Source organism: Poecilia reticulata, chromosome 12 (genome assembly GCF_904066995.2).
Source record: "Poecilia reticulata chromosome 12, P_reticulata-male-v2, whole genome shotgun sequence".
NCBI classification, from domain to species: domain Eukaryota; kingdom Metazoa; phylum Chordata; class Actinopteri; order Cyprinodontiformes; family Poeciliidae; genus Poecilia; species Poecilia reticulata.
Genome location: NC_088841.1, coordinates 6,542,330 through 6,555,301, shown reverse-complemented (window position 1 = coordinate 6,555,301; position 12,972 = coordinate 6,542,330). Strand labels below are relative to the sequence as shown.

Genomic DNA, 12,972 nt, shown 5'->3' with positions numbered 1-12,972 from the left:
AGTAGTAGTAGTAGTAGTAGTAGTAGCAGCAGCAGCAGCAGTAGCAGTAATAATATGTTTTCCGTCGAGTTCTGACGAGAAACATATGGACCAATTCAAAGTAATTCTTTCAGAATCTAAAAATACTTTATTAATCTCTAAGACAAAAGAAATTTGCTGTAACTCGTGTTTTCTGTGAGGTACTTTATTTCAATTGCAGTGAAAAAAAGCATGCTTTACTTTTTTTTTTTTTTTTACCGGAAAATATACAAGTAGACAGATTTGTATAACATCACAGGAATGTAAACAACCTCGCCTGGTGAAAAAAAGTTAATATACTAAATATACAGGCGGTTCAACAGCCGTATGGTCATGGTTTTGAGAAAGTCAAGTGCGGCATACTAAAGCGGTGAAATAAAATACAGCAGGCTCCTGTGTTTTTGTAGTTCCTATTTTGGCCTGCTAGAGGCAATACTCCATCATGAGACGAGGACGAAGGAGAGTTTCACTTCCTGTGGTGTCAAAGTTCGGCAGCTAGCAGATAAACAACCTGCTAGCCTAGCGGCTAATTAGAGCAAACTATTTTTTTCTGCAAAAATGGATGTCAATCAGGCAAAACAAGAACATTTACTCGCTTTAAAAGGTAATTATAATTCTAGAACACACATACTATCTTTACAGAACAGGTTCAGTTGTGAATATTAATTATTTAAATCTTCATCAAGGAGTTGTTTCTGCTTTCAGGTGCTAGTAGCGCTGTTAGCAATCTTTTAAATTGTTTAATATAAACTGAGGTTTTCTGTAACTGTGCATGAATTAATAAGTCTACCCGTCATGGGGGGATGCCGAACTCATGAATTTGTCAAAAATAGCGTCTGCATAGCTTTGCTTGTGAATCAATTAGCTTAAAATATTAGCTCAAAAGAACTTATAGGTTCCTCATTTGACTAACTGCCAAAGTGAGACACAAACTGTGTCTCTTTGTATGTCAGTGTAAAAAACCAGACTTATAGCGGTGTAGTGCAAAGTTATTTGAGATATTTACAGATGGTTGAGGGTTAATTGTTGTAAATTATCACAAGACTTAAAAGAATACAGAAGGTAGAGTATTTAGTTATATAGTCAGGTTGACATACATGCTATTGTGCCCGGAGGTATTTTGCTGTTTTATGTGTGTCTAGATTTAACAGAGTTTCTCTTTTCCTACAAACATATCCAATTATTAACAAACGAAAATAGATTATTACCGAATAATCTATATACATTTAGGTAGGTGAAAGTTTTCTATTTCTGCAAGACCAACATTTTCTTCACTCTCCTATCAGGTTTGAGGGTTTTTATGACTTTTTGGTTAAGCATTTGTGCAACCTATAAGAACAAAGATATGTCCTTCTCAAGTAGGCAGAGTTCACGTTCCTTCTATTAATTTACTCATTTTTCTTCAGGCTAATTTGACATAGAATCCACTGTATTTCCGCCCCATAATGTGTAGATAATATGGACTAATTACAAGTAATTAGCTGCCTTTGTATCGAGGTTTCTGCAGTCTTACAAGCCTCTGTGTAGTTGTTTTATGTTGTTGCAGTGGTCATATGCATATTAGAACACGTCACAATGCGAGAAGCTGTCTGTCTAATGTAAAAATAAAATTTATGAAGGATCAGTAATATATATGTTGACTGTGTTTTGATTAAGTTTTATTTTCTAAAACTTTATCAAATAATTGTATTTTTCTAAAGTGTCTCCATTAGGTTGTTTCAATATATGTGGAAAAATAAATCCTTTTTTAAAAAAATTTTTAAATGCATTTTATGCATATATCTGTGTGGGTGTATATGTGGGCAGCTTCACCTTCTTCTTCAATGAAAATGTCCCAATATCTGCCAACCAGAATGTGTCCTGTCAATAACCCAAACCGCTTTACTTTGCAGTGATGCGGCTAACAAAACCGACGCTCTTCACAAACTTACCAGTGACATGTGAAGATCGAGACCTGCCGGGTGAGTCCACAATAACGAACCAGAGTAGAATTTAGTTTTCCTGTTTTTTTGTTGTTGTTGTTGTTGTTGTTTAAGATTATCTTTTCGCTAAACACATCCAGAATTTTGCAGAGTTGTTCACCTTCATGCAAAGTGAAAATCATACAGGGCTGGCAAAAAGAAAAAAAATTTAATTAAATAATTAACAGCCATTTTGGTAAATGTTGGAATCTGTATTATTCAACAGTATATTTTAATGTATCTATTTGGCACAATTTCACAACAAATGGCTTCTCACGGTACTAGATACACGGGTCCAGTTTGCTCCAGGTTCAGTTCAGGTCAATCCAAGTCATTTCAATAAAGTTAATTATTGGAAAATGGATAAAATAGTAATCTTTTTTGTTGATGATATAACTTTTTTGTGCTAGTTTAGTGTTGAAGTAATACATAATAGACAAACCTGATTAATTACAAGTCCCGACTGGCTTCACAAGGCACAATTTAGACATCTTACACTGTAAAAAAGAGACATGAAGGCATATGGAATAACTCCAGATTCAAGATAAATTACAGATTTCATTGTTTTAATACAACAAATCACAATTTTACATCAAAGCTATCTTTGCTGCACATGCAAATTCTGTGAATCTACTCATAGATTCACCTTTTTGTCATTTGTAAGGCATTTAAGGGATTAAAAAAAAAAAGTCACATAGAAAATTACATTTAAATTTAAAAGTCACCCCATTTGTTTCAATAAAAGCTTGCACATTGCATGTCTCATCCTGAAATTAACATTTCTTATACCAGAGTTACATGGATATAGTATTGTGACTTTTTAGTCATTTGAGAGGATCACTTCTACGTGAACCTGTTTTTGTTTTGGAGAAGCAGTACGTGAGTCCAAAGTTCAAATATGAGGAAAACCTTCAAAGAAGTTATTTAGATGTAACCGAATCTTTAATAAATCAATCACATCCTTAGTTTCATGGCGCAGGGTCAAAATGTTTGAGTTTTATCCTCCTCAGAGTATTTATTTTTTTTGTTTCTTTGAGTGAAGTGCAGCTTTCCGTGGCACGCTGGTAACTGAACGCCGCAGGAACCATAAATCTTATTGACATTTCTGGGTAGCTTCTCTATTTTCATAAGTAGCAGTGAAGTGAAAGTGTATGTTCAACTGGCTAAAGAGGGGCAGGTGGCATTTGACACCAACACTACCAAGCTTTTCATTTGTTTATATGTTTTTACTTGTAATACCTGTATATTTAGACCAATTTGGGGGTGATCTAGTGGATAATATAACAATAGATGGTAACTTAATTACAGTAATAGAACTTGAATTGAAAAAGACAATTTTTCTGTTGCTCTACAGAACATTCTGAAGAACGAGTCAGTTTCCTTACTGATTTCTTTTTATATTTAGTTTTGTTGGCGATTTCAAGTGTTTAAGATGCAACATTTGCTTAATAATGTTAATAATTATTAATAATGAAAACAAGTGGATATACTTTGATGAACAAGCTCAATTTATCATGTGGCTTTAAAAAAAATTCTATCTCGCTCCATTTTTCCTTACTGCTTGATTAATAAATAAAAATAGAATTTAAAATTTTTTTTTTTATATAGCCTTCATTAATCTCCCACACAAAGTTGGATGATGCACAGTTGGATCTACAGTTTTTAATATATTCTGCATAATTTCCACAATATGTCACACTGAGGTTAGAGTCACTATATCCATCTACACCAACAAAGATTTTCGTTGATAAAACTGAAGCTACTGTCTTGTCATGTATTACAGCATATTAAAATATTGCACATGCCAAAGGTCTAAAAGTTAAGAAATGAAGGTGATTTGTAGGACATGATGTTGTGTTATGCCCTTGAAGTTTGTTTGTTGCATTTGACCCATACTGGTTAGCATATTGTATGTCTACTGGGATTTAGAGTGTGGAAATCAATGTTCTGACATATTAAGACGCGATACGTTAGCTTAGCTGGATTTAAGCATCAACAAATTAAATTTAAATGCTCCGAGTGCCACCAACTGGTCAGGTAATTAATAGTTGAAGTACCCAGTAGGCAAATGATAATAAAGAAAACCTCCTCCAACGTCTGCACCAGTATACCATGATTATTCCACCCTTATATACTTACTTTTTTGCTTTAGTTCAGCTGTTTTTGCGTGGCTCTCGCTGGACGTTGGAGTCATGCCCTTTTGTGTCCTCACAGGGAATTTGTTCGCTCAACTCATGAGAGAAGACCCTTCCACCATCAAAGGAGCAGAGACATTAATGCTGGGAGAAATGCTTACTTTACCACAGAACTTTGGGTAAGAAGAAGTTTTCTGGCGGGGCTTTCGATTTGAACGCCAATTCGTTGAACCCATTCCCGACTTTGCATGCCTCAGGAATATCTTCCTTGGCGAGACCTTCTCTAGTTACATCAGCGTGCATAACGACAGCAACCAGGTGGTAAAAGACATTCTCGTCAAGGTACTGTGACTCTTCCACACGATCCCTAAAGCCTTCAATCGTTGCTTTTTGCGTTTTTGTGACGAGTTGCGTTATTCAAACAGGCCGACCTGCAGACAAGCTCACAGAGGCTCAACCTGTCCGCGTCGAACTCGGCAGTAGCTGAGCTCAAACCTGAGTGCTGCATTGACGACGTCATTCATCATGAAGTTAAAGAAATTGGAACACACATGTGAGTCTGTTTCACTAAAGTGCACGTGTTACATTTGTCTAAACCAAATCGGAGGATTTGACACCTTTAAAAGTGTTTGTGACTTCTAAAATGTACTTTCTAGGGATGCGCCGATCCACTTTTTTCACTTTTCTGTTTAGTAGCAGTGCTGAATTTACTTGAAAAATAAACTGCAACAAACCTTGTTTCAAATGGCGCAATTAGGAGTTCTAAATACAATATAATGATAAAGCACAGCGACGCTCAAAGCACGAAGCATAGAATTAGACTGAATAGATTTGTCTAAGCCTGTCAAAATGAATCAATTAATTAATTGAAGACCAATGTTGTTTGCAGAGGTGTCACAATCCATTTTAATTTTGTGTGTGGTTTTTATTTCCATTTTATTTACTGTTTTTGCTTGTGCTAACTTTGTAACTTGCTTCTCTTCCTACTCACAGCTTGGTGTGCGCTGTCAGCTACACCTCTCAGTTTGGGGAGAAACTCTATTTTCGGAAGTTCTTCAAATTCCAGGTGAGATATATTTGAACGTTCTCGTTAGCTGGCAGCAGTAAGGTCATGTGCGGCCTTGGAGGAGACTCGAGAAATGCCACAGACCTACAACAGCGCAAATGCAATTACCCGTACCCACCCCTACTGCCCCCCTCCCGCGCTAGCAGTCATCTGCCCTCACTTTGGGTATGAGCTGCAGTCTTGCTCTCTTCTTTGTTGTGTAATTTCCTTAAGTCTCAACAATGAGTCGGACTCAGTTTGATTGTTTTTCTCGCTGAACATTCTTTTTTTTCTGGGGGGGTTTTGTTTTGTTTTTCTCAAAACAAAACCCCAAATGGAAGTGCAGTGTGACAAAGCGTCAGTGTTTAGTTTCCAATCTATTTTCAATCAGGTTTTGAAGCCGCTGGACGTGAAGACAAAGTTCTACAACGCAGAGGTAAGTGGCACTCACCACCTCTGTTACTTACCAAGCTTTCTGTCATATTTCATGCATTAGTTCGGAACGTATTTCCAGCTTCTACTAGAAGCAGTTAGCTTTGGATTAGCTCTACTTAAAAACCCCTGGAGATGTCAAATCTGGATTTTTTTTAAGTAGAGGCCTTTTTATTTCATTTTCCTCATTTTAGTAGCTTTTTTTTTATACATTCAACTGCATATATTCATTGTCACCAACTTTTTGCATGTAACCTCATTCATTATGTCTTGTATTTTTACTTTCTCCATTAGAGTGACCTCAGTTCTGTGGTAATTCCTTCTTCTGTTCTCATGGCTGAACATTAGCTTCTCTTAATCCTTACCAGTGCTGCAGGGCCGTTGTCTTTCCGAGCCCACAGAAAGGTGCAAAATGAAAGAATAGAGGCTAATGTTTGAAATCAGTGTTGATGCCAACCTTCTACATTGTTAATAATTTTTAAAAAAGTCAAATCCCATTGTTTTTCTGTTACCCTTTCTGTGGACGCTCATGCTTTCTTGCACTTACTCTGCACAGATATTGGAGTTAAAGCTGAAGTTTGTGGTGTTGGGTTGTTATGGGTTGATTACATATCAAATCACTGATAAAAATATAGGTTTTTGATTGTTCTTCATGGGAATGATTTCAGTATGTCCACAAAGCAAATATGAATAATGTAAAAAAAAATTTATTCTTTCTGGTAAACCATGAGGTTTCTTCAGAATGGCTCTGCATGCAGCAGACTATGATTTAATCATTTTTAATAATGAATTCATTCGAAACGGTTCACAGTCGAATCCTCTATTTTGAGTTGCAGGCATGAACTAATCTCCGCTTTTTTCCTAATTGAATTTCACTGTGTACGGTAGAGGCTGCACACACAAAGTGACAACTGGACACAGTTCTGCTGTTCCCAAAGCATCAACTTTACCGCCGTAAAAAAACAAACCACAATCTTTTCAAAGTAGAGAAAAGATTCCTCTCATTTTTTTAAAAATGTAGTTCAATGAAAGTTATTTTTTAATTTTTATGTTTGTTTTTTTGTTTTTTGTTTTTTTTTACTTCAGGACATTCTATGCTCCTTTTACAATTGTAAAACCCAGTCTTACAGCAAATGCTACTCCTGAAACAAGTAATCAGTGTCTGCTTGAGCTGAAAAACATATGAACCCTGCTAATTATAGTTCCTCTAGAGAAATAAAAGCACAATAAAAACAGAGTTCAGAAATCAGCCATTTGTCTTGGGTATAAATTGTTCATCTTTTAGGAATAATAACTTAAATTCAGATTACCAGATAAGCAAAAGATAGCAGATTAATTTTTGTTTTCACCAATGCGGTCTGAAAAAGCTTGAATTTTTTTTTGTTTGCTTTTAATATTTGTCAGATCTAGTTAAGTATTTAAAGAGAAAGAAAAGAAAGAAATAGCATATCAGGGAATCTTTTGCTTTCTGAGGTCAATTTCTGATTCTGTTACCTGAAAGAAAAAATAGTATTTTTACTGTTATCTTCATTCAATTTCCATCAATTTTCTTTAGATAGTCACTGGTTTATTTCTGTCTAAGAAAGAAAATCTATTGATAAACATTCTTTAAACAGCCAAAAAGGACAATTTCAAAGCTTTTTCTGCTGACCAGAGTTTTACACTGTGCCTGTGTGTGCTTTTTTTAAAACGGTGTCTGGGTTGGATACCAAAGTAATATAAAACATTATATTCTTGAATATCTATAGAAACAGAAAATATATCAGAATAGAAGAAAAAAACCTCAATCTAAATATATTGCAATTAACTCAGTCCAGATTTACAGTAGTGCTAGTTATCAGTTTCCTGAAACACTCTGTGGGGCCAACAGTGAGTTTTAATCTTTTTGTATGAAACCTTATTAGTGCAGTTTATGTTGTTTATTTGCACAACATAAACCGCATTAAATAAGTTTAGAAAAAGAGGAATGTTGCGCTGGCAAACATAAAATTGCCAAATATTTGATGCTTTGGGAGCCATGACCTGCTTATCGAGTGATCACCATCACTGTGCAGCCCCTCCTCTTCATGCAGCTCAGCACTTGTTACTAACATGTTATTTAAAAAAAAAGGTACACTGAGCAAATATGATAGAATATGTTACATGTTTCTGTTTGATCACTGGGTCATATAAATATTTCCTGAGTGACCCTCACATCACCTTAAGAACAGCTCAAAGGATAGATTCACATTTTTTTTGCAGTGTGTTAAAAATCACATATCAAAGAAAACTTTTCTTGATCATTTTCTACCCAAAGTTGTCAGGAACAAAAATCATGAAATTTATGCACAAATTAAATAAAGCTCATACTACACAGGAAAACGTAGTATATTACAAAGTTGAGCTTTTATATTGCATGACTTTCAGCAGGTAACGGGAAGGATGAACGTAGCACAGCAAATTAGATTTTTTTTTTTATTATTGTTATTCTTCGTCTGAACTTTCAAATGTTGGAAATGTTGGTAGTCATTAAGAAATCTAAGAGTTGAGGGAAGAATTAGCAACCCATGGTGATGAGACGTGGAAATTGCGGTCTTAGTAATGCTAGCTGCGCTAACTGCTGTTACTGGAAGCTAAAGACTTTAAAGTCACTGCTCTGTAATATGTTTTTCTTTATTTCTAGTTGTTATTAAAATTGTTTTTCCATAGCTACTGGTTTCTGTGACATGCCCTGACAAGTCCTTTGTTTCTAAAGTAAATATTGATGTGCTTAAGTCTTATAATTCCTGAAGAGGAATCAAAGTAAGCTAATGTTAGCAGATCAAAGCTTTACAAAAAAGCAAAGATGGGCGTTGACCTCAAAATATTTCTTGTAGCTTCTGAAATTCACGTAATTTTTTTTTGTAGTATTTAAAAATGGGAACTTATCCTTTGAGATGGTAAGTTAATACTAAAGCTAAAATTATGTAGCTAATGTGTTGCTCAGTTCACCTACAACAATGTCACTTTATGGCTACAGAGAAATTTCAGTGTAAACTTCCAAACCTTCTCCGTTATAGACCGATGAGGTGTTTTTGGAAGCCCAGATCCAGAACATCACCACCTCTCCAATGTTCATGGAGAAAGTATCTCTAGAACCTTCCATGATGTACAACGTTACAGAGCTCAACTCTGTTGCGTCCGGGGACGAAGGGTAAACACACCCACTCTTTTTCTCCCGAGTACAAAAAAAAAAAACAACGGCAGCATCTTAAATGCTCGCTAATGGTTTATCGTCTGGCAGAGAGTCCACGTTTGGCAAAATGTCCTACCTGCAGCCGATGGACACGCGGCAGTACCTGTACTGCCTGAAACCAAAGCCGGAGTACGCGGAGAAGGCCGGCGTCATCAAGGGCGTGACCGTGATAGGGAAGCTGGACATTGTATGGAAGACTAACCTGGGGGAGAGAGGGAGGCTGCAGACCAGTCAGCTCCAGAGAATGGTACCAGACTATTCCCCTTTATGGTTCCCATCTCGCCCGTATACGAATCATTGTGCTCTGTTATTGCATTCTGTCTTACTCCTGTTTGTGTGTCCTCCAGGCTCCGGGTTACGGAGACATCAGACTGTCTTTGGAGGTGATCCCTGACACTGTAAACCTTGAAGAACCCTTTGACATCGTCTGTAAAATCACCAACTGCAGGTGGATAAGATCTTCTATAACCCTCATAATAACTTATCTAATGTAGTGAAAGAGTTTTTGTCCCCCAAGTAAATTTTTTTAATATATATTTTAAAACCAAACCAGGTTAACGTGCAGAAAATACAAAATTCCAGTTTAAAAGGATGATTTGATGTTCAAAAGTCACTCCATCAGATGGACCAAAATATAAAGTTATGAAGAAATTGTTGTATCTTAAAGGCCAAAATGAAAATAATTCAAAGAAATAACAAGATTACAAAATAAAATCAGGCAAAAGAAACAATTTTCCAAATCTTATTTCAGCATACTGGTAGAACTTGTGAAACATTAACAAAAACTGCAGGTGTGTGTCTATGGTGTTTTTTATGATACAACAAGCTTGTTCATTGAAGTTACTCACAGTGGGTAGAAGATCCAGAAATTTTAAGAGTAGTGATACTTAATAAAATTATTCAAGTAAAAGTAAAAAGTACAGAGCAGTAAAAATACTCCTAAAAGTATTTATTTCCTTAAAAAAATTGCTAAATGTAATTAAGTAAATGTAACTTTGATTTTTATTTTTTTTTTGCTTTTCTGTCACACTTGAGACCATTTTCAACAAAGAAATTCCTGAGTGGACAAATACTTTTTCTCAACCTGTTACGACCCAAAAGTCTTAGCTGACATCCTCCCTTGTTGTAGTGAAAGGACCATGGATTTGGTGATGGAGATGTGCAACATGAGGTCAATCCACTGGTGTGGAATATCAGGACGACAGCTGGGGAAGCTCACCCCCGGTGCCTCCCTCTCGCTGCCACTCACCGTCTTCTCCTCCGAGCAGGGACTGCAGGTACGATGCAAACTACCTGAAGCAATATTTTAATCCTGATTGTTTTTTGGGTTTTTTTAAGTCATCTCATGCTTTCTTTCATTTTGTTTCAGAGTATTTCTGGGCTGAGACTCACTGACACGTTTCTAAAGAGGACATACGAGTATGACGACATTGCGCAAGTGTGCGTGGTGTGTCCGTTTATGAGCAACGAGTGCTAGATGTTTTACCAGCCTGTTTCTTTTTATTGCATTTATGGATGTGAATGGACCAACTATGGAATTCTGCACTAATATTTCACTTTTTTTCAACTTAACGGGATGATTCTGTATTTTAAGAATAATTGTGAATAATATAAATTGCTTCCTTTGACAATAACCATGTAAATGTGTGTAAGTTAATAAGTTCTCTGTAAACTTTGAATCCTCCACCTATGCTAACATTTACAATGTTATGATACTCTGGATTTTGCTATAAAACTGTTAAGACCTCCACAAAAGTATTTAATGTAAAGCCTATTTTCTTCATTTTGAATTACCATTATTTGTCATTCATTCAGTGTAAATTGAGACACACTTCTATAAGAAGAAACTTTAATGCATAAGATGAGAAAATATAGTAATAATCTTAAATTTAGTTTTCCAGTTATTTTTAAACGATCCTATTACAGTTGGGGAAACATTAATATATGTCCTTAAAAGGAAAATATCTACCAGTATCTGCTATCTAATTAAACAAAATATTTTATAAGTGTTGTGTTATATACATCTTACATTTCTAAAAGCAGGATTCAAGCTTAGGCTCAAGTATTTCTCAAACACTAATTACTTATAAAGCAAAATATTCTATTACTTATGCAACTTTTCTATGGACTAGAACAGGTGTTGTACCATATTCTGTGACCAGCATATATTGTGACCATAGGAGGCTTTGTTGCAGTATTATACCATACTATGCCACACTCCAGCCTAACACTAAAGGATGGATAAAGAAAAAGGATAAGTAGTAAAGGAAAAAAGGATAAAAAGTAACATCTTACCACTATGGTCACAGAATATGATGGCTCTTATCACATGTTGTGACCACACTGAAACTTATAATAAAATGAGAACGGTTTCAGCGTTTCCGAAACAGTTATTTAATATTATACAATAAGTTACAGTGTGGTCACAATATATTGCAAGAGCTGCCATATTCTGTGACCATTTATATTACCATAGTTGTCACAATATTAGTGGTAGCAAAATGTTACTTCTTTGTTCGGTTTTTTCTTTATTTTTCCTCGTTTACTAAGCCAAGGCATGGCAAAGTATGGTGTAAAGCTGCAACAGCTCCTCCTACAGTCATGGAATGTAATACAGCTCCACCTAGAGCTCCACTCTACTCTTACTGTTCTGCTAGCGTTTCCAGCATAGACATGATACACTCCTGATCAAAATCTTAAGACCAGTCAAAAAATTGCAAGAATTTGCATTTTGCACTATTGGATCTTGAAAAGGTTCTAAGTAGAGCTTCACAATGTTAAAGGAAAAAATCAGTGCAAGAAACAAGAACTTTAGTGCAGGGAATTTTCTGAAAACTGCCTTTACACTCAAACATGATTTTTTCAGCTGATCAAAAGTTAAAGTCCATAGTCTTAAAAAGCCAAAAGCTGTGCAAAAATCTGGATTCCATGTCATTTTCTGTCAAGTCTGTCAAGACCTCCTGATGGCAAAAGCAAAAAAGCTCACTGACTTTGAACGTGGTAGGATTGTTGAGCTGCATAAGCAAGGCCTCTCACAACGTGCCATCGCTGCTGAGGTTGGACGCAGTAAGACAGTCATTTTGCATTTTTTAAATGATCCTGATGGTTATGGAACAAAAAAGTCGAGTGGTAGACCCAAAAAATTTTCACCAGCTCTGAGCCGCAAGATCCGATTGGCTGTCTGTCAAGACACGGGACGATCCTCCACCCAAATTAAGGCCATTACTGGTGCTGACTGCAGCCCAATAACCATCAGACGGCATCTGCGAGAGAAGGGCTTCAGAAACAAAAAACGTCTTCAAAGGCCACGTCTTCTTCAACTCCACAAAATTGCCTGTTTGGACTTTGCAAGGGTGCACCAAACATGGGACATTGAAAGGTGGAAGAAAGTTGTCTTCTCTGATGAGAAAAAATTTAACCTTGATGGTCCTGATGGCTTCCAACGTTACTGGCATGACAAGGAGATCCCACCTGAGATGTCTTCTACACGGCACAGTGGTGGGGGCGCCTTCATGATTTGGGGTGCGTTTTTCTTCAATGGAATAATGGAGCTTCAGGTTGTGCAGGGGCGTCAAACAGCAGCTGGCTGTGTGGAGATGTTGCAGCAGGCATCCCTCATGACTGAGGGCCCTCATCTGTGTGGTAATGATTGGGTTTTTCAACAGGACAATGCTGCAGTTCACAATGCCCGCCTGACAAAGGAGTTCTTCCAATCCAAGCATGCCTAAACGATTGTTTGAAGTCATCAACAAGAATGGTGGAGCTACTCATTACTGAGACCTTTTTTTGACACTTTGATTTCTGTTTTGGGGGGTTTTCGGGTTTTTTTGAGCTATGGTTTTAAACTTTTGATCAGCTGAAAAAAAAAAATCATGTTTGAGTGTAAATGCAGTTTTCAATTAATTCCCCGCTCAAAAGTTTTTGTCTCTTACGCTGATTTCTTCTTTGAACATTGTGAAGCTCTACTTAGAACCTTCTTAAGATCCAATAGTGCAAAATGCACATTCTTGCAGTTTTTTAACTGGTCTTATGATTTTGATCAGGAGTGTATAAGAAAAGACGCCTCATGGACCGCTCTCGCCTATTGTCGCTGACGATATTTAGGGCGGCCATCTTGAAAGGGTCGACCGCTCCACTCAGTGTTATGTCCAGTAGGCACAATGACAT

General features: G+C 36.5%; 1 protein-coding gene across 2 annotated transcripts; it reads left to right on the top strand.

Moving 5' to 3' along the window:
* The first annotated feature begins 296 nt into the window (after positions 1-296).
* Positions 297-10,563, top strand: trappc13 (trafficking protein particle complex subunit 13). Of its 2 annotated transcripts, XM_008423493.3 has the most exons (13): positions 297-622; positions 1,911-1,979; positions 4,194-4,293; positions 4,372-4,456; positions 4,540-4,667; positions 5,108-5,180; positions 5,551-5,595; positions 5,886-5,903; positions 8,630-8,763; positions 8,854-9,052; positions 9,153-9,253; positions 9,935-10,082; positions 10,175-10,563. In XM_008423493.3, the coding sequence occupies exons 1-13, from the start codon at positions 577-579 to the stop codon at positions 10,280-10,282; spliced, it is 1,254 nt and encodes a 417-aa protein (XP_008421715.1). In that variant the 5' UTR covers positions 297-576; the 3' UTR covers positions 10,283-10,563. The 2 variants fall into 2 exon arrangements, with proteins under 2 accessions (XP_008421715.1, XP_008421716.1); XM_008423494.3 differs by lacking the exon at positions 5,886-5,903 and having other exon boundaries at positions 299-622.
* The last annotated feature ends 2,409 nt before the right edge of the window (positions 10,564-12,972 follow it).

What these genes read in the sequence shown, in the direction of transcription:
- trappc13 (XM_008423493.3), top strand. Translation starts at nt 577, where the DNA reads ATGGATGTCAATCAGGCAAAACAAGAACATTTACTCGCTTTAAAAG. An exon ending in ACTTTACCACAGAACTTTGG is followed by an intron (nt 4,294 to 4,371) that starts GTAAGAAGAAGT and finishes TGCATGCCTCAG; the next exon opens with GAATATCTTCCTTGGCGAGA. An exon ending in CCAGTCAGCTCCAGAGAATG is followed by an intron (nt 9,053 to 9,152) that starts GTACCAGACTAT and finishes TGTGTCCTCCAG; the next exon opens with GCTCCGGGTTACGGAGACAT.